The sequence below is a fragment of the Chiloscyllium plagiosum genome, chromosome 3 (assembly GCF_004010195.1).
Source record: "Chiloscyllium plagiosum isolate BGI_BamShark_2017 chromosome 3, ASM401019v2, whole genome shotgun sequence".
Classification (NCBI taxonomy): domain Eukaryota; kingdom Metazoa; phylum Chordata; class Chondrichthyes; order Orectolobiformes; family Hemiscylliidae; genus Chiloscyllium; species Chiloscyllium plagiosum.
In genome coordinates this window covers 84,044,193-84,070,981 of record NC_057712.1, presented here as the reverse complement: position 1 = coordinate 84,070,981, position 26,789 = coordinate 84,044,193, and the positions used below count along the sequence as shown (strand labels likewise).

At 42.1% G+C, this 26,789-nt stretch overlaps 1 protein-coding gene and 1 long non-coding RNA gene across 4 annotated transcripts in view; one reads left to right on the top strand and one right to left on the bottom strand.

Annotated features, from left to right (window-relative positions):
* Nucleotides 1-12,177, bottom strand: part of ufl1 (UFM1-specific ligase 1) — a 61,043-nt gene extending 48,866 nt beyond the window's left edge. Inside the window, exons 1-4 of one of the 2 annotated variants that reach the window (XM_043685309.1) lie at nt 12,045-12,177; nt 6,056-6,201; nt 5,001-5,029; nt 3,350-3,447 (exon numbers count right to left, since the gene is read on the bottom strand). In XM_043685309.1, the coding sequence (XP_043541244.1) occupies nt 3,350-3,447; nt 5,001-5,029; nt 6,056-6,201; nt 12,045-12,121 (350 nt within the window). In that variant the 5' untranslated portion in view covers nt 12,122-12,177. The remainder of the gene's footprint in view (nt 1-3,349; nt 3,448-5,000; nt 5,030-6,055; nt 6,202-12,044) is intronic. The other variant, XM_043685304.1, reaches the window with a different exon arrangement.
* Nucleotides 12,178-12,682: 505 nt separating this feature from the next.
* Nucleotides 12,683-26,554, top strand: LOC122546663. 2 transcript variants are annotated; one of them, XR_006310786.1, is made up of 5 exons: nt 12,683-12,866; nt 12,964-13,051; nt 23,196-23,429; nt 24,355-24,437; nt 25,516-26,554. It is a non-coding gene; the product is annotated as an uncharacterized LOC122546663 (long non-coding RNA). The 2 variants fall into 2 exon arrangements; XR_006310784.1 differs by lacking the exon at nt 12,964-13,051.
* Nucleotides 26,555-26,789: the final 235 nt, after the last annotated feature.

Below are 26,789 nucleotides of genomic sequence, written 5' to 3'. Positions count from 1 at the left end.
TCCTTTTCCACAGTAAATACTGATGCAAAATATTCATTTAGTATCTCCCCCATTTTCTGCAGCTCCACACAAAGGCCGTCTTGCTGATCTTTGAGGGGCCCTATTCTCTCCCTAGTTGCCCTTTTGTCCTTAATATATTTGTAAAAACCCTTTGGATTCTCCTTAATTCTATTTGCCAAAGCTATCTTATGTCCCCATTTTGCCCTACTGATTTCCCTCTTAAGTCTTCTCCTACTTTCTTTATACTCTAAGGATTCACTCGCTCTATCCTGTCTATACCGGACATATGCTTCCTTCTTTTTCTTAACCAAATTCTCAATTTCTTATGTCATCCAGCATTCCCTATACCTACCAGCCTTCCCTTTCACCCTGACAGGAATATACTTTCTCTGGATTCTTGTTATCTCATTTTTGAAGGCTTCCCATTTTCCAGGCATCCCTTTACCTGCGAACATCTGCCTCCAATCACGTGCCCTGCCTTATTTCCCAAGAGTAGGTCAAGTTTTACACCTTCTCTAGTAGGTACATCCACATACTGAATCAGAAAATTGTCTTGTACGCACTTTAACACTATGACAGACCCAGTCGATGTTTGGAAAGTTAAAATCCTTACCATAACTACCCTATTATTCTTACAGATAGCTGAGATCTCCTTACAAGTTTGTTTCTCAATTTCCCTCTGACTATTAGGGGGTTTATAGTACAATCCAAATAAGGTGATTATCCCTTTCTTATTTCTCAGTTCCACCCAAATAACTTCCCTGGATGTATTTCTGGGAAAATCCTCCCTCAACACAGCCGTAATGTTATCCCTTATCAAAAATGCCACTCCCCCTCCTCTCTTGCCTCCCTTTCTATCATGGAACATTAAGCTGCGAGTCCTGCCCATCCCTGAACCATGTTTCTGTAATTGCTATGATATCCCAGTCCCATGTTCCTAACCATGCCCTGAGTTCATCGGCCTTCCCCGTTAGGCCCCTTGCATTGAAATAAATGCAGTTTAATTGAGTAGTCCTACCTTGTCCCTGCCTGCCCTGACTGTTTGACTCACTTCTGTTCTCAACTGTACCAGTCTCAGATTGATCTCTTTCCTCACTATCTCCCTGGGTCCCACCCCCACCTTACTTGTTTAAATCCTCCAGAGCAGTTCTAGCAAATTTCTCTGCCAGTGTATTAGTCCCCTTAATTTAGGTGCAATCCGTCCTTCTTGTACCACTGAAAATAAACCTTACATACTTATGCTACTGTCAGCTCCAGTCAACTACTCCAATGTTTCCTGGCTCAGCATCCCAACTGCCACCTCCTGTAAAACTTTAACTGATCCAAAATTGCACAGTTCTTGTCTATTTGCATTATAAGTCCAAATTGCTCATCACGATGTTTACTGAAAAATATGGTTTCCATTGCCCAACTGCACAAATTTAAAATTTGAATCCTTCCATTTAAAACCCCTGATGGCCTTGACACCTCTGCAATCTCTCTTAACATGTCAAATACCATGCACCCCCAAACTTTGCATTCTATCTCTGGCTCTTTATGCCTCATCCTCTATTTGCCCTTTCTTGTGGTTTCAGTGTCCTGGAGCCCACCTACTGAAATTACCTCTCCGAGTCTCTCATGCCACTTCGTATTCTTATGGATATTCAATACCTACATGAGCAGGGGTGACAAAACATTTCATCAACACTTTCTCCATTATTGGCCCAGCATACATGCATTTTTTTTGTTTCACTGCTTGAGTCTTTAGACATGTCATTCTCATGTTATTACAGCAAACCTTTCCTTAGTTGTCACCTATGGGACCAAGTGTGTTCTGGATGATTAAGTACTTCTGTTGCACATTATCAATGTCAAAACACAAATCAAGTAATAGAAACATAACACTGGGTTATATACATCAATGTTATAGTTTATTTAATCATAAATCATTAAAATAATAACTTTATCAAAACTTACCAACAGATAGCCTTGTCACTTACACTTTCAACTGACTACTATGAAATTGTGGTGTTTGAGATAATACAGCAAATGTCCGGTATTCAGGTATATAATTTTTGCTGGTTTATCAAGAGTGTCGGTTTATTAGGTGCCGGTTAAAACAAAGTGCATGTTGTAAATGTGCATTGTTCACAGTAATTGAGTTTGATCATGTGAGAGGGATTAACATTGGGAGAGATGAGCTATCTCTGTTGAAAAAAATGAAACTATGAGAATAGTTTCATTAAGATAAGACCATAAGAGATAGGAGTGGAAGTAAGGCCATTCGGCCCATCGAGTCCACTCCGCCATTCAATCATGGCTGATGCGCATTTCAGCTCCACTTACCAGCGTTCTCCCCGTAGCCCTTAATTCCTCTAGACAACAAGAATCTATCAATCTCGGCCTTGAAGACATTTAGCGCCCCGGCTTCCACTGCACTCCGTGGCAATGAATTCCACAGGCCCACCACTCTCTGGCTGAAGAAATGTCTCCGCATTTCTGTTCTGAAATGAGCCCCTCAGTGCCAGTATGTCCTTCCTGAGGTGTGGGGACCAAAACTGGACACAGTACTCCAAATGGGGCCTAACCAGAGCTTTATAAAGTCTTAGTTGTACATCTCTGCTTTTATATTCCAACCCTCTTGAGATAAGAGACAACATTGCATTCGCTTTCTTAATCACGGACTCAACCTGCATGTTTACCTTTCGAGAATCCTCGACTAGCACTCCCAGATCCCTTTGTGCTTTGGCTTTATTAATTTTCTCACCATTTAGAAAGTAGTCTATGCTTTTATTCTTTTTGCCAAAGTGCAAGACCTCGCACTTGCTCACGCACTTGCTCATTGTGGAGGACAGACATTGATAGAAAATGAAGTGTTAAACAGTAATGAAAGCGATAGTGAATGTAAGAAGGCATAACAACATGATTGCAGGTAGACGGAATGTGAATCATGTATGTTCAGCATGTTGAACATGTCAGAATCCAATGTATAGACCTTAGGATAGAGAAGTATACAGTGGGATCAGATGTATTGCAAGGCTTCAGAAGAGAAAGTTGGCAATGGAATAAGAGAGGCAATTCAGAAGCTTGAAAAAGAATGACATTGAGAGGATAAGGATGATGGGTTTGGTGACAAACTAATTTAAAGATGAATTGGAAGGGAACATAAAGGAGATAATGTGCAATATGGAGATGTGTGACTAGGATATGGGTACATAAAGATTAACAATTGAAAGTCTAACTTACAGATGAAATAAGCATAACTTACCATGATTCTTCACTTTCATTATTGCTACTTCACAAACATTCTTTGGTTGTTTCAGAAAAAAAGATGGTTAAAAATAGTTTACCAGAGATTATCAATACTTACTCATCAATCAGCTGGCCCAAGACAAATTGGATGTTGCTGTCTGATTTCGCAATGTCACTTGCTTTGCTTTCAATGTGAGTTAGATCCACATTAAGAATCTAAAAAATGTAATAGATTTAGATTGTACAAATTAGTGAAGGACAACAAATACTTGGGGATAAATACACCTTTTGAATGTAAAAGATGTATATATCTATTTGCACATGTTACATTATAACGTATCTGTGTGGGTTTCCTGCGGGTGCCCTGTTTCCTCCCACAATCCAAAGATGTGCAGGTTAGGTGAATTGGCCATGCTAAATTGCCCATAGTGTTAGGTGCATTAGTCAGGAGTAAATGTAGGGTAGGGGAATAGATCTGTGTGGGTTACTCTTCGAAGGATCGGTGTGGACTTGTTGGGCTGAAGGCCTGTTTCCATACTGTAGGAAATCTAATCTAATAAAAACAACACAATCCAAATGGTGACAGATTGCAGAACAATGTGGGTGGTCTGGTGCATGAACCACAAAAATTAATTATAAAGTCAACAGAATGCTATAATTTGTGAGGGGAATTCAATACAGTAGGAGATTATACTTCAGTTATACAGGACTTTAGTATGATCATATCTGGAATACTGTGTTCAGTATTGGTCACCTTACTGAAAAAAGGATGTACATGCATTGAAAGCAATTCAGAGAAGGTTAACTTGACTAAATACCTGGAATGGATGGGTTGTCTTATAAGGAATTGTAGTTTAGGTTAGACTTGTATGCACTGAAGTTAAGAACAGTAAGATGTGACTTAATTGAAACATACAGGATTCTGAGGGTCCTGGCCGGGAGAGGGTGTTTCTTATAGTGGGAGAATCTAGATTCAGCGTCACTGGTTTAAAAAAAAAAATCAGTGGTTGCCTATTTAAAATGAAAATGAGAAGAAATGTTTACTCATAAGAGGGTTTTTCAAACTCTCTTCCTGAAAAGGCAGTTATAACAACAACAGTTACCTCCAACAGGGTGTTTTATCTGATGTGGCACTAATCATGTTATCTCCTGTAACCCAAGATACTGGCTGGTATTGAGGAATCAACAAACTTTTACAACAAACTAATCTGCGCAGACGTTAAATTCTTCAGTCACACAAGTGTCTGGGCTGATATTAAAGCTATTAATTTAAAACAGAGGGACAAGCCTCCACTGCAATGTCAAGCTTCAAGTAATCCCTGGATAAAGTGGACTAGGAAACGTAGTGGTTATGTCACGACGATGTCTTTTAAAAATATACTGACCATGAGACATAAACATATTCAAAGGTTCTTGTTATGTTAACTCAGAAGTGGATAAAGTCTTTGTGAGCAAGGGTGTAAAAGGTTATCATGGGTAGGTGGATACATAGAATTAAGTCAGAAATCAGACCAGCCATGATCTCATTTAACAGCAAAGCGGGCTTGAGGGATGTACAATCTACTCCTGAGTCTTTGCTTGCATGTTCATATTATGCTTCAGGAAAGCTCAGTTTACTTTTAGCCAAACAATCCAAAGTATTTCTCTAAGTATTGTAGGTAACATGCAACCATTGTATTTTTAATATTTTACAAGTGTCTGTAATCTTGATATACGGAATATGCAATTTTTCCTCTGTCGACCTAAAATTTAATATTAAACGTACTTACATGCTGCAGATCCACGATATTTATCCTACCTGAAAAATAAAGGAAATGCTTATATTGGGTGTTGATAATTGTTGATAACAAATAACGACAAGGTTACCCATGATTCATTGTTTCATAAAATAAAATGTTACCCTAATAAAACTTCTGAAATCTGCCCTATAGCTTTTTATCCTACCATAAATCTTGAGAAAAGATAATAAAGCATTAACTGCTAGAAACCAGCAGATAATATTCCAGATTTAAAATAAACATTAGCTCAGGCTACTCCATTGAAAATGGTTCAATTACAGGACAAACAGTATTGGTGCTCCTTGAGTATTCAATATGTTGTGCATCAAGAGCAAGTGGAATCTAAATTGAACTGAGAACTCTGGACAAAAGTATTAAGCTAGAACAAAGGCTTTGAGAAAGATTTCTTTTGAAGACACTACTATGTGGAAGTGACAGTTCAATGACCATATCTAATACAGTTAATGTGATTTTATTACTTTGAATCAGAAATTATAATTACATATATAAAAATGACATTGTGAAATAGATGCACAATATACTGGAAATTCCTTATTACTCTAAATGTTATGACACAGTGAATTACTATAAGGTAAGATGGGACACTTTTAGCATTGAACAGACTTTATAATATTCCTTTCAGAATACCACCTACATAGACAACTAGAGAAAAATGTGACTTTTTCAGGTAAAATTCCTTTTAAATAGAGTGACTGTGGTGATTCCAATAGAACAGAGCCTATGAAATGCGTCTAATAATAGATACACTCATTAATCGTCAGCAAATTAGATATGTACTTTCAGATTCCTAGATTCAGATTTGTTGTATTGAGGCCCAACAAGCTTAAGGCTGAAAATACCATTCATTGTCAAAACAGAACTGTAAAAATAGTTAATACATTTATCCACACTTTATTTCTGGCCGATTCCCACCACTACTACCCAACAGTGGTTTTCACATTTAACGTGATATTGATCTTATATAAGCTCTCTACGATTCAGCTAATTATTTATTTATCAGTTTATCTGCAATTTGAAAAACTCACCTCCATTAACATAAAGCTCATCCCGTATCTCTCTGGCAATTTGAGCAGGAGTGATATACTCCTTACCATCCAATGTATGTACCACATCCAGCTGTTTCTCTGCTATCAACTTTGCAACAATTTCAACACAGTTTCGTTCAGATAACCTGCAGAAATTAAATAAAATTTGATGTTTAAGAATATGGATAAGCCATGTATTTCAGAGGGCGGAAGTGGGTACTGCAGATGCTGGAGATTAGAGTCAAGATTAGAGTGGTGCTGGAAAAGCACAGCAGGTCAGGCAGTATCAGAGGAGTAGGAAAAACCAACGTTTTGGGCAAAAGTCCTTCATCAGGTATTTCAGAGACTAAACAATGTACTCTAGTGTCTAAGAAAATGTTCATAAAACATAGAAATCAGCAAATACCACAATAAAGTATATGGGATTATGGTTCAAATTGATAAGCCTTGAAGTAAGCATTAAAGATTGCACACTACTTCCATAATTTAGCATAGATATTCTTAAAGACATGCATCGGTAGTAACATCAGTCCTATAAAATTGCATGATACTTAATAAAGTTTGGCTACCATTTCAGAAGACTGTAGGAATTTTCCTCCACAACTACACACCCAAACAGAGGTGCAACGTGAATGGAAATTATTTATGTGGCTTAGAAGCTTGTGGAATTTTGCCGATAAGTCTAACTACAGCAGAACAACAGTTTGCACAACTTATCCTAATTTTTTTGTGTCCATTGACCAAATGTTTCACTTGCATGGATTTCTGCCCAGAAAACTGGCCATGCCCTCAATTCTCTAATGTGAGCATACTGCAATTGTGGCCCTTCAGGCATAGGCAAAGGAGATCAGACTTTTAGAAGCAACATTAAAGAAAGTAATTCTTCAAATGATTCAACTGAACATTTGAAATTTTAAACATTCATTACAAGACCAGTCTCTGTTCCCTGTTCCTTTGAATGGATTTTTGTGCAAGTCTCATGATTAAATGTTGAACAGTTTCCCCAACTCCAGGTCCTGAAACATGTTAACAGTTGAGATATCCTCAAGAGCAGATGATTTTCATCCAAGGGTGTTAAAGTAAGCAGATTAGAACACTGCAGATGCCTGAACTACAATCTTGTAAAATTTACTCCATTTGAGACCCATTCCTTCAGATTGGAAACTGAACATGGCACTCTAATACTTCAAAGAATGATAAATTAAACCACAGAACAATAAGTTAGTTAGCTGAACATTCACTGTCATGAACTTACTCAAGTTTTTGATTCAGTATAATGTGTCTGTACGTCATGAAAACTTTCAGCCATAAAGAAAGCACCACCATGTATTTATAAAGGGCAGGTTACACCTGATGAACCTGATTCAATTTTTGAAGAGAAGGCTGAAGTAGTGAGGAAGGATACATCATTGGATGTTATTTACATAAGATTCCAGAAAGCACTGAATAAAATCCTTTATAAGAGAGAGTTAAAAATCACACATCATCAGGTTATATTCCAACAGGTTTATTTGGAAGCACTTGCTTTCAGAGCACTGTTCCTTCATCAGGCAGCTGAATTGAGAAGGAACTTCTTACCCAGATGGTTGTAAATCTATGGAATTCCTTGCCCAGTGAAGTAGTTGACGCTACTTCAGTAAATGTTTTTAAAGCTAAGACAGATTTTTTTTGAACAATAAAGGAAATAAGGGATACTGTGAAAGTGAGGGTAAGTGGAGGTGAGTCCACAAAAAGATCAGCCATGATTTTATTGAATGGCGGAGCAGACTTGAAGGGCCAAATGGTCCACTCCTGGAGCTCCCAGTTCTTATATGTTCTTATAACATTTGAAAATGGGCCCCTTGACATAGAGGTATAGGCACTACCACTGCACCACAACTGCTTCTAGACTTCCTTTGGTATGTCCAACCACCTTTAACTGCTTCATCAATGACCTTTCCTCAATCATAAGGATACAGCATTGGTCAGAGTATAAGAGTTGGGAGGTCATGCTGCAGTGGTACAGGATATTGGTTAGGCCACTTTTGGAATATCGTGTGCAATTCTGATCTTCCTGATAAGGAAGGATATTGTGAAACTTGGAAGGGTTCAGAAAAGATTTCCAAGCATGTTGCCAGGACTGGAGGGTTTGAGATATAGGGAGAGGCTGAATAGGCTGGGATAGTTTTCCTTGGAGTATCAGAAACTTATAGAAGTTTATAAAATCACGAGGGGCATGGATATGGTAAATACACATGGTAATTTCACTAGGGTAGGGGAGTCCAGAACTAGAGGGCATAGGTTTAGAGTGAGAAGGAAAAACTTCAAAGGGACCTAAGGGGCAACTTTTTCACACAGAGGGTAGTGAGAGTATGGAATGAGCTGCCGGGGAAGTGGTGAAAGCTGAAGGTTGGTACAATTATAACATTTAAAAGGTATTTGGATAGGTATATTAATAGGAAGGGTTTAGAGGGATATAGGCCATGTGCAAATGGGACTAGGTTAATTTAGCATATCTGATCAGCATGGATGAGTTGGACTGAAGGGTCTGTTTCCGTGTTGTACATCTCTATGATTCTAAGTTGCTCAGCACCATTCACAACTCAGCTACTACAGCAGACCAAATGAAGTAAGATTCTGGGCAATATCCTGTCTTGGGCTAACAAGTGGCAACTAACTGTGTGGCACAAATGTTCAAGGCACTGACCACCTCTCCTTGACATTCAATGGCACCACCATCACTGAATCCTCAGCTATCAACATCCTGCGCTTACCACGGACCAGAAACTGAACTGAACCGAACTGAACAAGCTATATAAATATTATGCTGACAAGATCAGGTCAGAGGCTAGGAATCCAGCAGTTAGTAACTCACATCTTATAGTCTGCTTGAAATAGTACTACATCCATAAACATTCGCTCTCTTTACCATCAATACTCAGTAGTATCAGTATATATCAACTACAAGATGCAGTGCAAAAACTCTTCAAGCCTCCCTCGACAGCACTATCCAAACCCATAAGTACCACCATCTGGAAAGACAGGGCAAAAGATGCATGGGAACGCCACCACCTGCAAGTGCCCCTCCAAGCTGCTCACCGTCCTGAGTTTGAAATATATCACTATTTCATTGTTGTTTGATTAATACCATAAAACTAGCTCCCTAATCGTATGGTGAGTGTACAATAAATGCCCTGTTCAGGTTCAAGAAAGCAGCAAACTAGCACCTTCTCAAGGGAACTTGGGGATTGGCAATCATTGCCGGCCCAGTCAGCGAAGCCCACATTCTCAAATGAAGAGAAAAACTAAAGGCAGTTTATTGAAAGTGGCTGAGGGGCAACATACAGACAGCACAGTTAATGAGCAGAAGGTCAGATTAGCAGGATATGTCTAAAGATGTCCCAAATGTTGGGACCTTGACTATATTATATACTAATTACTTAGGTGACAAGATATAAAGCTATATATTGAAGTTTGCCAATAGCACAAAGCTAAACAGGACTGTAAATTGTATAAAACAAAGCATAAAATTATAGCATGACATAAAGGGACCAGAATAGAAGCTGGTTGAAGCTGTATTTTATCTGTGCAAAAGTCTGGTTAGATGACACCTAAGCGACACATCTTGGGATGGACACACGTTGGCTTTGGATGGATTACAATGTCGATTTACCAGAATGATATCTGGACTCCAAAGGTTAACTTATGAAGACAAATTATATAAACGAGGAACATATACCAGGAAATTTGAAGGTCAAGGAGTGATTTGATCAAAGTTTAAGGGTTCAAAAGAACTGACTGTTTTTAATTAACAATTTCTAGTAATATATATAGAATTAAGGAATATAGTCGCAAATGTTTGAGACTATCCTTTTAAAATTCCAGTTAGTGAATACTTCCGCATTCTTTTGTAAATGGCTGGTGGTGCTAACTATTAAGTTTTATATCTGAAATTAGCAGATTTTTGTTAACTAAAGTTATTGTATGATATGATATTAAAAAAACGTTAAAGATAAAAGAATGTCTTTGTTCATCTTGCATATGAATTATGGTTAAAGGAGTTGAAACATAACTTATTACAACTTAAAAAGTACGGTGTGAGTTACTGCTTTCCTTTGTTTAACCTGATTTACTTTCATTTTAAGTTTTGATGGAGTCTATGAGATCGGAAAGAGACTTGTGCATAACTTGATATTTACAAAAATGGTACCAGCAACATGAATATTTTTTAATCTGACTTCTCAATTTCATCTATGGATGAAATTCTACGTCACAGATCTAACATACTGAATTTGATTTCCTTTATAATTATAATCCAGCTCCCAAAGGTTAAAAATTGCAAATTTAATGAGGTTGACACCAATTAGTCCGGTGATTTCAACATCTATACTGACGGCACCCACTTCAATCTCAGCAACACCACTTCTAACTCCTCCATCGTCATTAAATCGCTTGATCAACATTAGTACTGGATGGGTTGAAACTTCATCCAGTTAAATACTGGTAAGATTAATACCATATATCAGTGACAAGCTCTGTTGACAGATGATTGGTATCATTCCTCTCAGAGGGTGAACCTGTTCACAATTTGATGTTAAAATTAGTTTGCGCAAACATATGGGATTAAAATAGTTAGGTGGCTGTTTTTGACAAGCAGAATTGGTGGGCTAAAGGTTCTTTTTCTGAAAAGGCTGTAGACCTTTATGACACTATATCAAAGTAGCCTTTTTCATTTCTGTCTGGCTATCTCTTTCCTTGCCCCCTTCTGGTTCACCGCTACCTCTGCTCATCTGGTGCAGAAACTTTCATCCGTATCATTCAGTCCTCATGTGTGACTGAGGCACATGCAAACCTGGCTGATCTCTCACTTTGAGGAGAAAGTGAGGACTGCAGATGCTGGAGATCAGAGCTGAAAATGTGTTGCTGGAAAAGCGCAGCAGGTCAGGCAGCATCCAAGGAACAGAAGAATCAACGTTTCGGGCATAAGCCCTTCTTCAGGAATCTGAAGCCCTTCCTGAAGAAGGGCTCATGCCCGAAACGTCGATTCTCCTGTTCCTTGGATGCTGCCTGACCTGCTGCGCTTTTCCAGCAAAATATTTTCAGCTCTGATCTCTCACTTTCTACCGTTCATCAGCTTGAACTGAAACTTTGTTGCCTATAACCTTAATCGCACTAAGTTTCATTCATCTGCCACTTCTGTGCTAACTGTCCTAGACTGGTTACTGGACCAGCAATATTTTGATTGCAAGTCCCTCCATGATTTCACTGCTTCCTACCTCTCCAATCTTCTTTAACTCCACAATTCACTAAACTATCTGTGCCCCAATGGCTCATGCACATCTCGATTTTTATTTTTATACCTTCAGCTGTTGGGACGCTAACAGGTGAAAATCTGCACCTCACCTGTTCCTTTCGTGCATTGCATAAAACCTATTTGACCAGTTACCTGTTCAGATTTTGTTTTCACATTTTCGTGTCATACTTTCTGCTGTAACATACTTGTGAAATTCCACGGCGTCTTTTAAAATGTCAAAGACTTTATGAACACGAATTGCTATTACGTATCCAAGAAATTTGAATTACCCCAGCTGACATATGGTGCGACATAAACTCCAAATTAATTTATGCCGCGCCAACATTCACATTTTTGCCTTATTCTACAGGGTTTGAGACAACAGTTACAATTTAAGACACGGCTGTCACTTCCATTAAGACAGTTCAGGCTCACTGAGAGCTTTGAGGTTGTGCTGGACTTTCCACACTGGTCAATGAACCTCAAACAAACTGGAGATGAGGGGGACAAGCAGCGCGATACCTTTCAGGCCCTGCGTTATAACCAATAAACCAGACAAAAGTTCAGTGAGACAGTCTCCCAACTGGTGACAGGGAGAGGCCTTCAGGTAAAGGGGAGCTGTGTCCAGGGGCCTGCAGTTACTGGGGGAAGGGGAGTCAGTGACAGAGAGGGACCTGTGCCGCTGGAAGGGAGCAGCGGCCTGGGGCACAGCGGTACCTCTGCACGGTGCTCGCGAACTGCGCCCTCTGGAAATCAGCTGCCAGCCGCCGGATCTCGTCCCAGTCCGCAGCCATGGCTCAGGCCGCCAGCAGCACGCCGCGCGCTCCAGGCACCCGCGTCACCCCCGCCGCGCGCTCCAGGCACCCGCGTCACCCCCGCCGCGCGCTCCCAACAACCGCGTCACCCCCGCCGCGCGCTCCCGATCTGTGACGTTCGGCCCCAGGCAGCGCGCCTCCGCCTCAATGACACGTCATCACGGCGTTTCCGCGGCCCTGATTGGTTCAACCACACATTCCAAAGGCGGAGCGTTTGGGGGTAACTGACAGATGGGATTTAGGAGGGTAGGAGGGTAGGAGGGGGGCGGGGATCTGATGGGGATGGGTAATTGACAGATGGAATTGGGGGTTAATTGGCCGGAACTGGGGGACTGGAAGTGGGACTGGGGGTATTTGACTGGTGGGACGAGGAGTCACTGACAGGTAGGACTAGGGGTAATTGGTAGATGGCACTGGAGGTAATTGGCAGGAGGACTGGGAGCAATTGACAGTTGGGACAGAGGATATTTGAGAGGGGACTGGGGTAATTGGCTGGTGGGACTGGGGTAATTGGCTGGTGGGACTGGGGTAATTGGCTGGGGGCAGTGATTGCCGATAATTTACAAGTGTGATACTTCATGGAAACAGATACTTCATCCAAGTTGTTCATGCTGACCTGACATCCCAATCTGACCTTGTCCCCAGACCCGTATTGTTATCTCTGATTTCTCTTCATGAACGCTGCCAAACCTGATGAGCTTTGTCAGCAACTTCCATTTTTTTTGTAAGTGATTAATTCTGTCTCATCTTCTCTATGTATATGAAATTTTTACCCAGCTGTTTGCTGTGATGTATGATGGTTTGTGAAATTTGATTTGTAGAGATTAAACCAGGTTTCAACCAGGTCTGTTCTCAATGCAATTCTTTTGGATTTCATGTGAATCCTTTTGGAGAGATGAAGTGTGGGAGGTAAGCTGCCTTTTTGTCTTTTGAAAAATAGGCATGCTTGTGTGTAATGAGTCCATAAACATACTTTAAAACGTTCTTTCATTTGATGTGTACAAGAGTGGCTGGGACAGCAGATTGGTCTGTACCTAAATTTGCTGGATAAGGTGATGGTTAGCTGCTTTTTTGATCCATTGCTGTCGTTTGGGCATTGGTACCACCACAGTGCTATTTGAAGGGAGTTCCAGGATTTTGACCCAGGGATAGTGAAGGAATGGCAATATTGTTCCAAGTCAGAATGGTATGTGGTTTTGAGGGAAATGTGCAGGTGCTGGTGGTCCCATCCATCTGCTGCCCTTATCCTTTAAAGTGGTGGCCATCACTGGTTTAAAAAGTGCTGCCAAAGAAAGATGCTTGAGTGTCTGCATCTTGTAGATGATACACTGCTGCCACAGTGTATTGTGGGGAAAGAAGTGAGTGCTGAAGTTGATATATAGGCTGCTTTGTCCTGGCTGATGTCAATTTTGTTGAATATTACTCATCAGCGCCTGTTGAAGAAGGTTATTTTACAAAATAATCACATGAGTCTGTGTTACAGGTTTAACAATTGTTTGTTGAGCCTATCTTGGGAAAGAGAGGATTCCCGGGTAACCTTCTGTCAATCAGAGAGCAACGTCAAATATTTGTCCATTGTGAGTCTCATTACTTGCATTCTGGAATGGTCTGGTGCAGACAAATAACTTGTTTTCTACGTATCATAAATAGCAAGTGTACCTAAAGATTCTGCTCTTAATCTACGACACCTATCTTCTGTCCTCTGTAAGACCTCTCAGCCTTGAAGTCTCTATAACTGTGTCTCACAGCTTACTATTTCCGCAGCAATTTGAGCTTACTATTTCCGCAGCAATTTGAGCTTGCTTACGTGTTTTAATTCTTTTTAACATGGCAACACCTTTTAGAATAAGAATAAAATGAATCATATAATTGTCAATGACATAATTATATTCTTACTTAATTAGATTAATCTTACTAAATTTCCTGCCTCTTTCTAATGTTATTGCTTACCCTGCCTTAAGATTTTATCAATCTTTCCCAAATATCTTCAATGATGAAAAGTACTGTGCAAATGCAAATCCTTATTTTTACAAACTAATCATATTTTTGTATTTATAGGAAACATTAGAATACATTTAGAATACATTATTGTAAAAATAAACTGCTTTCACAGTTAATGATAATTCTTAAACGATCTTGAGGATATTTAAGTCAAAGAGAATGAATATAGCATTAATTCCTTTGGGAGCCATAACTTTTTACTGCCTTGATCAATACTCCTAGAACTGTTTGCAGTTATCCTGAAAACAGAGGCTGGGTTTCCGAGAGAACAAGTGAAAGCAAGCAATCTTTGTGGTGCTTGTTTCCTCTGAGTGCTGTGGGGCTTTTACATACCTGATGTGTACTACAAGCATGCTGCCAGACACAGTCAGGCAGGAGGTTGGAAGAACACAACAAGCCAGGCAACATCAGGAGGTGCAGAATTCGGCATTTCGGCAAAACCCTTCTTCAGGACTGGGGGTGGGTGTGGGAGGAATTGCAGATAAAGGGGGAGGCGGGGGCAGGGTGGTGAAATGGGGATAGGTGAAAACCTGGGTTGGTCAATGGGAGGAACGGATCTGGTTGGTGGCAGGGAACAGTGGAGCGGATGGGAAGGGGCTGAAAAGGGAGTCAGGGGATGGGAAGGGAGGTTATTTGAAATTGGACAACTCAGTGTTGAGTCCAGGCTGTAGGGTTCCCAGGTGGAAGATAAGGTGTTGTTCCTCCAGTAGGCACTGTGGTTTGTTTTGGCAATGGAGGAGGCCAAGCATGGTCATGTTGAAAAGGGAGTTGTTGGGGGAATTGAATTGGGCGGTGATTGGGAGGTCCGGTCGGTCCCTCTGGGCCTGGCCGCGATGCTCGGTGAACCGTTCCCTCAGTTCGGTCTCCCCGATTGTAGAGACGACCATGGCGGGAGCACCAGATGCAGTAAACTCCGTTGGAAGAGAGGCAGGTGAACCTCTATCTTACCTAGAAGGGCTGTTTGGGCCCTGGATGGTGAGGGGGGCTGGTTGCAAATTTTCTGGTTGCAAGGGAAGGTAGTTGGGTGTTTGGTGGGGTGGCGGGGGGAAACGTGGTGGCATGAACTAAGGACTGTCGAAGGGAATGGTCCTTGCAGAAGGCTGCGAGGGGTTGGGAGGGGAAGATGTTCTTGGTGGTGGGGTCTATTTGGAGTTCATGGAAGTGTTTGGGGATGATGTGTTGCAAGCAGAGACCAGTGGGATGGTAGGTGAGGACAAGGGGGACTGTCCTTATTGATTTGGGAGGGGGGGCGAGTTTAGAGCGGTGGAATGGGGAATGGATGTGGTGCAGCGGAGGGCTGTCTGGATGACGGAGGAAGGAAAAGCGCGTTGCTCAAAATAGTTGGACATCTGGGATGCTCGCGAGTGGAATGTCTCCTCGTCTGAGCAGATGTGGAGGTGGAGGAATTGGAGTTTTTGCAGGATACTGGGTGGGAGGAGGTGCACCCAGGCTGAACTGGAGCAGTTAATTGAATTCGCCCACAACTTCAACTCTGCCCTCAAATTCACTTGGTCCATCTCGGACACCTCACTCCCCTTTCTCAACACCTTTCTCGATTACCATTTCCACCTCCGGTTAGTTTCCAGATGGACATTTGCTACAAACTCATAGATTCCCATAACTATCCAGAGTACACCTCCTCTCACCTGTATCCTGCAAAAACTCCATCTCATTCTCCTAATTCCTCCGCCTCCAACGTCACTGGTCGGTCACTAGTTCGTTTTGTTACTATAGGATCTTCTGGAGCTATAGGAGCTACAGCTGTACCTCTCCTGTCCACACAGTCACTAGTTTCACTAGACATGACAATCTCATATGGCCTTATGTAGATTGGAATCCAGACTTGTCTGTGCTACTTTAACCATCAGCTTTTCCCCAGTCCCAGCTACCTTAACTTGTTCGGTCACAGCAATTCTTTCTATGTCGCATATGAACCTCCTCTTGTCTTAAACTGTTTAGAAATTTGTACAAATCTCTCAAACTATTCCACTCACTCAGTGGTTCTATCTCCCATTCCCTGTTAGGGCACTCACTGGTAAGCTCAGAGACCTTCAAATCATTATCTAATATGGAATCATTCTTCTGGGCATTGCCCTAAGTCCCTTCAGAAGACAAGGTAACAAATCCACCCATCCTTTTCTGGTATCGTGAACAGCTTTGACTTTGCAGTTTGATTATTTAGCTCAACATTCCTGAATGCTATAGATAGAACAAAGACAATTTACAGCCCAGGAACAGGCCCTTCGGCCCTCCAAGCTAAGCCGATCCAAGTCAACTGTCTAAACCTGTCACCCAATTCCTAAGCATCTGTATCCCTCTGCTCCCCACCTACTCATGCATCTGTCCACATGCATCTTAAATGAATCTACCGTGCCTGCCTCTACCACCTCTGCTGGCAACTCGTTCCAAATGCCCATCACTCTCTGTGTAAAGTACTTACTGCATGTATCCCCCTTAAACTTTCCACCTCTTACCTTGAAAGAGTGACCTTTCATTATTGAATCCTTCACCCTGGGAAAAAGCTTGTCTCAATCCACCCTGTCTATACTGTTCATGATTTTGTAAACCTCAATCAGGTCCCCCCTCAATCTCCTTTTTTCTAATGAAAATAAACCCAACCTACTCAACCTCTCTTCATAGCTAGCACCTTCCATACCAGGCAACATCCTCATAAACTTTCTCTGCATCCTCTCCAAAGCATTCACATCCTTTTGGTAATGTGGCGACCAGAACTGTACACAGTATTCTAAATGCGGCCGAACCAATGTCTTGTACAATTTTAACATGACTTGCTAGCTCTTATACTCAATACGCCATCCAATGAAGGCAAGCATACTATATGCCTTCTTGACCACTCTATCACCTGTGCAGCAACCTTCAGGGTACAATGGACCTGCACTCCCAGATCTCTCTGCCCATCAACTTTTCCCAAGGCTCTTCCGTTCATTGTATAATTCGCTCTCGAATTAGACTTGCCTAAATGCATCAACTCACATTTGTCTGGATTGAAATCCATCTGCCACTTTTCCACCCAACTCTCCAGTCTATCTATATCCTCCTGCATTCTCTGACAGTCCCTTATGCTTTCTGCTACTCCACCAATCTTTGTGTCACTGATCATACCAACAGTGCTCTCTTCCAGATCAATTATCTATATTACAAACAACAGTGGCCCCAACACTGACCCCTGTGGAACACCACTGGTCACCTTTCTTCATTTCGAGAAACTTCCTTCAACTACTACTCTCTGTCTCCTGTTGCTCAATCAGTTCTTTACTCTCCTAGCTGGAACACCCTGCACACCATGTGACTTCACTTTCTCCATTAGTCTACCATGGGGAACCTTATCAAACGCCTTACTGAAGTCCATGTATATGACATGAATATCCCTTCCTTCATCTATCAACTTGGTCACTTCCTCGAAGCACTCTATTAAGTTGGTAAGGCACGATCTCCCCCGCACAAAACCATGTTGCCTATCACTGATAAGCCCATTCTTTTCTAAATATAAATAGATCCTGTCCCTTGGTACCTTCTCCAGCAACTTTCCCACCAATGACATCAGGCTCACTGGTCTGTAGTTACCCGGAATATCCCTACTACCCTTCTTGTTCAGGGGGACAACATGAGCAATCCTCCAGTCCTCCGGCACCTCACCTGTATTTAAGGATGCCACAAAGATATCTATCAGGGCCCCAGCTATTTCCTCTCTCGCCTCCCTCAGCAACCCAGGATAGATCCCATCCGGTCCTGGGGATGTGTCCACCTTAACCTCTATCCTACCCAACACATCTTCCCTATTTATGTCAACTTAATCCAGACTAATCAAACGTCTATCTCTAATCTCAACATTCATTATGTTCCTCTCCTCAGTGAACACTGATGCAAAGTAGTCATTCAGAATCTGACCCATTCGCTCAGGTTCGAAACACAGCCCTCCTTCGTTTATCCTTTACTGGACCAATACTTTCTCTTGTTATCCACTTGCTTTGAATCCTCGCTTAAGACTTGTCCTACTCTTCCGATATTCCTCTAGGGCCCATTCTGTTCTTAGCTGCCTAGACTTCGGTACGCCTCCCTTTTCCTCTTGGCTAGTCGTACAATTTCTCCTGTCATCCACGGTTCACAAATCTTGTCCTTCCTATCCTTTGCCTTCAATGGGACATGCCTATCCTGCACTATCTTTGAAAGCCTCCCACATATCAAATGTGGGCTTCCCTTCAAACATTTTTTACCAATCCACGTTTCCCAGCTCCTACCTAATTTTGATATAATTGTCCTTGGCCCAGTTTAGTACTCTTCCCTTAGGGCCACTCTCTTTTCTTTATCTACGAGTGTTCTAAAACTTACAGAATTGTGGAGACTGTTCCCAAAGAAATCCCCCACTGCGACTTCTTATCACCTGGCCTGGCTCATTCCCCAGTGCCAGGTCCAATATGGCCCCTTCCCTCATCGGACTATTGACATACTGCTCTAGAAAACTCTCCTGGACACTTCTTACAAATTCTACCCCATCCAGACCTCTGACACTAAGTGTATCCCAGTCAATGTTGGGAAAATTAAAATCTCCCATCACCATTACCCTATTGCCTCTACATTTTTCCATAATCTGTTTACCTATTTGTTCTTCTACTTACGTTCACTGTTGGGAAGCCTGTAATACAGCCCCAACAATGTAACTGCACCCTTCTTATTTCTCAGTTCCACCCATAATGCCTCACTACCCAAGATCCCCCTAGTGTGCTCCTTTAGCACAGCTGTGATATCGTCCCTGACCAGCCATACAACTCCACCTCCCCTTTAATTCCCTCCTTGTCCTGTCTGAAGCATCTATATCCTGGAACATTTAGTTGCCAATCATCATGTCCTTCCTTCAACCAAATCTCTGTGATTGCAATAATGTCATACTCCCAGGCACTAATCCAAGATTTAAGTTCATCTGCCTTACACACTGTACTCCTTGCATTAAAGTAGATGCGTTTCAGGCCACCAGTTTTTTTTGTGCCCATGTGCTCTCTGCCTACTCTTCCCTTTATTAATGCTTTCTTCATAATTCTTACAGTCTCCATTCTCCACCCTGCTGCCTACTTGTTTTCTCTTCTGGTTCCCAGTCCCCTGCCACATTAGTTTAAAACCTCCCCAACAGCAGTAGTAAAAACTCCTCCAAGGATATTGGTTTTAATTCCCTCCTTGTCCTGTCTGAAGCATCTATATCCTGGAACATTTAGTTGCCAATCATCATGTCCTTCCTTCAACCAAGTCTCTGTGATTGCAATAATGTCATACTCCCAGGCACTAATCCAAGACTTAAGTTCATCTGCCTTACACACTGTACTCCTTGCATTAAAGTAGATGCGTTTCAGGCCACCAGTTTTTTTTGTGCTCATCTGCTCTCTGCCTACTCTTCCCTTTATTAATGCTTTCTTCATAATTCTTACAGTCTCCATTCTCCACCCTGCTGCCTACTTGTTTTCTCTTCTCGTTCCCAGTCCCCTGCCACATTAGTTTAAAACCTCCCCAACAGCAGTAGTAAAACCTCCTCCAAGGATATTGGTTCCAGTCTGGTTCAGATATAGACCGTCCATTTTGTAATAGTCCCACCTTCCCCAGAACCAGTCCCAATGTCCAACAAATCTGAATCTCTCCCTCCTACACCATCCCTCAAGCCAAGTGTTCATCCTGCTTATTTTTTTCATTTCTACACTGGCTAGCACGTGGCACTGGTAGTAATCCTGAGATCACTACCTTTTAAGGTCCTCCTCTTTAACTTCACTCCTAGCTTCCTGAATTCTTCTTTCAGGACCTTATCTCGTTTTCTACTTATATCGTTGGTGCCTATATGCACCAAGACAACTGGCTGTTCACTCTCCCCTTTTAGAATGCTCTGCAGCCGATCAGTGATATCCCTGACCCGAGCACCTGGGAGGCAACATACCATCTGGCAGTCCCGTATTTGGCCACAGAACAGCCTATCTACTCCCTTCACAATAGAATCCCCTATGACTATGGCCCTATGAGTCTTTTTCCCGCTCTTCTGAACAGCAGTGTCCGCCACTGTGCCATGATCCTGGCAACTGCTGCCCTCCCCTGGTCAGCCAACTCTCCCAACAGTATCCAAAACTGTATACCTGTTTTGGAGGGAGATGACCGCAGGGGACACATGCACTGCCTTCATACTCTTTTTTTTTCTGCCTTTTGGTCACCCATTCACTGTCTCCCTCAGCAATCCTAATCTGCGGTGTGACCAGTTCACTAAACACGCTATCCACGACCTCCTCAGCATCACGGATGCTCCACAGTGAGTTCATCTGCAGCTCCAGAGCCGTCATGTGGTCAAACAAGAGTTGCAGCTGGACACACTTCTTCCAAGTGTAAGAGTCAGGAACGTCAGACACATTCCTAAGCTCCCACATCAAGCAAGAGGCACATGCTATGGGTCTGAGGTCCCCTGCCATTGTAAGCTTGGCTTTATATGAACTAACTAAAACCAAACAATGCACTTAAATATATGAAAAAGAAAGATAAAGAAAAAAATAAAAGCCTTACCTTACTGAGTCTTTTTCTTCCGGTTAGAGGAGGGGGACGGGTCAGAGATACTACACGTGTACTACACATTTAACCACTGCCCAAATATAAATTAAGCCCTTACCTACCCAGCAGCTCTCGCTTCACTCCACCTTCTCTCCTCGCCGCGCTGTCAAAATGGAGCATGATATGGAATGTGGAATGTCTGCGTTATAAATGAGCCATTTATAAACTTCCTTGATCATTTTCCCTGTAAAATAGGGTCCCTGATCTGAATCTAACTGAATGGTTGTTAGAACCCTCGCTGATACTTCACTATTTTTGAACTTAATTCATTTATCAACTTTGGCTTGGAGCTGTAAACTATGATCTAAAGATGACTTTTGGAGCACGGCTAACAGCTGCACTAAAAGGAAATAGACCAAATAAGCTTTTGCTTATTCCTAACACCAGGCCTGAGAGTTAATTGTAACTTGGCTGAGATTCTGCAGGTGTTTCAGCACTGGAAAGAGCATTATGTTTAACCAGACAGAAAAATTGGCTGTTAAAGAGGTCAGTACCTGGGAATTGGCTTCAGCAAGCTTGGTAAAGATCTTATGTTTAAAAAGATGGCAGATGTTGAATGGTAACTGGGTCTTTCTGGGGGAGATTCTCAGGGAGTGGTCAGAGTTTGGATCGGGTTTAGAACTGTTTTTTCAGTGATTTTTAAAAAAACCCAGGCTAACTATTGTTGCTACAGCACAAAGATTTGAAAGCTTCCTGTCTATTGTCCCATGAACAGCTCCTGGAAGCTCAGAGAATAGAAAGGTAAACTATCAGTTCGAGATTTTGGAGAAGATTTGTAGCTCAGCTCGCTGAGCTGGTGGTTAGTTCTCAGAGGTTTCATCACCATGCTAGGAACCTCGTCAGTGAGCCTCTGATAAAGTGTTGGTGTGCTGTCCTGCTTGCTATTTATCTAACTCTGTTTATTGTGGTAGGTGATATCAATTCCAGCACTGTTTCTGAGAGGTTGGTAAAGGGGTCCAAATCTATATGTTTGTTAATGGAGTTCTGGTTTGGAATGCCAGGCCTCTAGGAATTTCTGCATGTGTCTTTGTTTGACCTGTCCCAGGATAGATGCATTGCCCTGATGAGGGGCACCAGTTCGACTGGGATAGTGCATCCATCCAATTCCACGCCATTTACCAACCTCTCAGAAACAGAACCGGGAATGATATCACCACCACAGCAAACCAAGACATAAATAGCAAGCGGGACAGGACATCAATACCAAATCACAGACTCACTGATGATGTTACTTAGCATGGTGACAAAACATCTGAGAACAAACCCACCAGCTCAGCAAGACAACCGACAACCTAAGTTATCCGTATTACTGTCTTTATTGGGGTGAACTGAAAAGCTAACCCTGATCAACCGCAGCTTCAGAAATCAACAATGAAACCACCATCCATGGTTGAGGAACAATGCATTGTAAAAACCAGTTAAATAATCTGGCCAGTTTTGTTGTTTCATTTATCCCTTAAGTGTGTTTGTCTGTCTATTTATTGTGTGTAAGGGGCTAAAAATGAAGTGTTTTGTGTTTAAAGGGTAGACCAACTAGATAACTTTAGTTGAGCAAAATTAAACAAAGTAATCGTATTGTTAATGAATTACTAAGTCTTTGGTTTAAGGAACAAACAGTTGTCAAGAATTGATTATTTGCAAAGTCTTTGATTATTCAAAATGTCTACTGAGGAACCATTGGGGTTGATTTTGAGCGTCTTTCATGGTTTTAATTTCACTGTGTTGTGAATACAGAAGTGGAAAGGCTGATTTGGTTCGACTGTCGGTCTTTGTGCTATTACATAATTGGGAGGTTGTCTTTGGTCTTGAAACGCAGACAACATAGGTCTGACAGTGGATTTTGGTCCTTAGCGTGGTAATCAGGTTTGTATTCCGATATAAGATGGCACAGGAATTTTTAAAAATGGTTTTGAAATGATACAAATTTGCAGGATATGGCTAAAGACAAACTAGGAATATAGTTGCCAGAGCAAGATAACAAGGCAGATATTATCAATTTAATAATGAAACAGTTGAGTTTAGTGGAAATAGAGAGGCCAGGTAGAACAGATCAGGTGCGTCAGTGAACCTTGATTTGCAGTTCAGACAAGTGGAGATGAGAAAATTAGAGATGGAATTCTAAAGGGAGTTAGAATTTTAAAAAAAAAATGAAACTCCAATGAGCAGGAAAAAAATAAAGGAAGGCCAAGAGATACCAGGACAGAAAGAAGGAAGGAAGAAAAGAGAGAGTGGAAATTTAAATAAAACATGATGCAAGTTAAACTAGATTTTCAGTGCTTTGGACACTTCAACCAGTTTACATATCAAAAACTCCTCTACCCAAGTGCTCTTGTCAGTGAAATGAAAAAAGGGACACAGAATTTGGTTTACAATTCAAGTTGATTTTATTAACAAAATATTCCTTAATAAAAACACCATGTCAGCATTTCCCACATGCTCACAATATTTATTCTTTATCCAGCTCTAACCTTCTAAGAAAGGATATTACCAGCAAAACATCATCCCCATATTCACTTGCCTCTGATGGAGCAAACCACCTGGAGCCAGGATATGTGTACTGCTGTCCAGGACAGGGTGTCTCTTGGACCTTGTGGACTCGCGGAGCAATCAATGTGATATTAATTTACCCAGATACCTTTGCATGTATGTAGCTCGAGGCAGCAGTCAGTGAACCATGGAGCAACTTTATTCAAAGGTAACAAAGATAAGAATTAAACTTTTACAGTTTTAACTTCAACAACTTTACTTGTAACTACTCAATGCTTTAGAAACTTGAATACTTCCTAGATACTCTCAACTTTCACTGGTTCATCAAATTCTTTGGTCCGCTTCTTTCTGTCACACTCTGTTAGCAAGCTGTTCTGATCTTTGTTGTGTCCTGGTTTTTTTAATTGAAAAAAATATACATTATTCATAAAATTCTTTATATGCACACATAATCACAAGAGCAGTTTGATTCAGTCTTAAAATATGTAGAACAAACAAACCCAAGGCATTTCTTTCTTATACAAGTCTCTATTTACAGACTTTTGAGGCACTGGGAGGATCCACTAACTGAACATACCTCCAGTGTAATTCGACAGAAAGACCTTAAAGGCCAACAAGTTTCAGGAAGACCAAAGAGTGTCTTTCACTGAGATGATGGTCCTGCAGGCGCAGTTGATGGTTGTTTCAGTGTGTTTCCCAGGCATCAGAGCACAGAGCTCTGTATCATGGAGGTGCTCAAGATGCACCTCGATAAAAAAACACTGTATCCCTCTCCAGACATCTTTTGCAAAGGCACATTCCAACCGGAGATGTGTGAAATTCTCTATCTCCCGCAGTTGCAGAGATTCTGAGCATTCATCGTAGGCCGAAGGGACCATTCCTGTGCTGTACATTTCTGTGAAGGATTTCACAGTAGTGCCCTTCTCGCCAAGCACCAAGACCTCGCTTGTCTGCTTTTGGAAAGTTCTGGCAATGAGGTAATCTGCCAAATGACTCTGACAGTCTGATCAGAGAACCACACAACAGGATCCACCCTCTCCTTTTCCTGCAGGGTCTTGAGGATGCTACCTGCTGACTACCTTCTGACAGATTTGTGGTCAAAGGTGTTCTTATTTGCAAATTTCTCCACTAAGGACAGGTGACATGGATAGGTCCAACTGCTGGGAGTATTCTGTGGCAACGAGGCCAGTCCCATCCTTCGCAACACCGGGGACAGGTAAGAATCTCAGTACATAGTGACACTTGGTGTTTGCATACTGAGAGTTTATGCACAGTTTGATGCAGCTGCACACAAAGATGGCCATCAGGATAAGGGTGGCATTTGGTACTTTTCTCCACTCCTCATCTAGAGAAGTACATGGTGTTCTTGTGGATATGGTCCATCCTAGACCTCCAGATGAAGTAGAAGATGGCTTGAATGACTGCCACAGTGCAGGTTCTGGGAATGGGCCAGACCTGTCCCATATACAACAACAGAGAGAGTACCTCACACCTGATGACCAGGTTTTTACCTGCACTAAAGAGGGAGTGGTGTTCCCAAAAGCTCAGTTTCTGCCTCTCCTTGGTGATACTCTCCTCCCAAACTTTTGTGTACGCCCTGGCCCCTCCAAATCACATTCCCAACATCTTTAGGTAATCTGACCTTATAGTGAAGGGGATAAAAGTTCCCAAAGAAATATGGCCTCACTCTTGCTTTGAGTTACCTTGGCTCCCAAGGCTAGTTTGAACTGGTCACAGATGCTTATGCATTTGCGTACTATCAGCGGATCAAGCATCATCCATACAGGGGGACTTTGATCTGCAGGCCTCTGCTGCCTAGAATAGTAACCCCTCCATGCTCACATCCTTCCTGATGGACTCAGCAGAAAGATCCATACAATACACAGACAGGGCAGGAGAGAGTGGGCAGCCCTGCATGACTCCAGATGTGATCAGGAAGCTTTCTGATTCCCACCCATTGATTGAGACTGCACAAACGAAGTTAATATAGAATACTCAGCATGTTCCATATGTAGGTGTGTGAAATCCTGTCAAAAGCCTTCTCCCGGTTCAGGCTGATGAGGCAGCCCTCCATGCCTCTGTCCTGTACGTAGGTGATTGTATCCCTGAGAAGCGTGAGGCTTTCAGAGACCATCCTGCCCAGTATACCACAGGTTTGGTCAGGATAAATCACCAGTCCCAGGGCATACCTGACCCAATTAGTAATGACTTCAGATTGGATTTTGTAGCCTGCATTCAACCGTGAAATTAGTCACCAATTTCTAATTTCCTCCCTCTCCCCCTTCTGCTTGTAGATGAAGGTGATGATACCTTTCCTTATGGATGTACACAAGCTACCTGCCAGAAACATACTGTCGTACACCTCCAGCAAGTCCTGGCTAATCAGGTCCCACAGAGCTGAATACAACTCATCTGGTATGCTGTCACTTCAGGAGTTTTATTGTTTTCTAAGGATTCAAGGGCCTTGGTCAGCTCATCCAGAGATAACGGTTGGTCCAGCCTCTCCCACGAGTTATTATCTAAGACCTCCCTGAATAAGGACAGGAATGACTGGGAGGCATCAAGGTAGCATCTATTATTATCCTCATGTAATATCTGACTAAATTTAGATTCCTCCCCACTCTTCTCTACCTGCGGAGATATTTTTTCCTACTCTGAGCTTGGCCTGTACTCATCCAAGCTCCTTCCATAAGTTCCTTTTATCAAATTCTTCCAATTCTACTTTTGTCAGTCAATTTGGTGCATGTCAGGTGTCACTTCTGGCTCAACACTGGTTCCAAAGCAGATCAGTGCAGTGGCACTGTCAGAGATTCGGGTGCGTAAAATTTGGACAATGAGAAAATGGCTAAAGGATGAAGATGGCAGAAGAAGACAAAAATGATGCTATCTCTTGTACTGTATGGTGCTGTAACCCTGTACAACCAGGATGGACTAGCAGATTCAAGCCACAGTGGTCACAGAAGGTTATGGCAATGTTCTTCTATGACCAGGATGGATTAATGATGCATCATGGTTGGGGTGTAATGGTGGGTATATATCTGTGAATCGGGCCCCCTGCCTAGGTAGGAGGGCTCAGGCTGCAGGGGACTTGCTTCTCCAACATGAATCAGTGGGAACTTTGGAAAGACTACCTTCATAAAGGGGCTGTCTCTGTCACTGGGCCACAGCACTGCGCAGGACACTTGTTTCAGTGGACTGTCTGACTATCTCGTTCACTTCAGGGTTGGTGCTGAATTGGGATTGGCCACTTGGATTGGGTGTCAGACTCCTCCCTCCCATTCCTAGAGTCTCAGACTCCTCCCTCCCCTTCCTAGAGCGCTGCCTCGTGCTCTCACGAGGAGGTTAAACAGTTCATCCACTTTACCAACACCTTCCACCCCGACCTCAAATTCACCTGGCCCGTCTCAGACTCCTCCCTCCCCTTCCGAGACCTTTCCATTTCTATCTCGGGCGACCGAATCAACACTGACATTTACTATAAACCAACCGACTCCCACAGCTACCTAGACTACACCTCCTCCCACCCTGCCCCCTGTAAAAACGCCATCCCATATTCCCAATTCCTTCG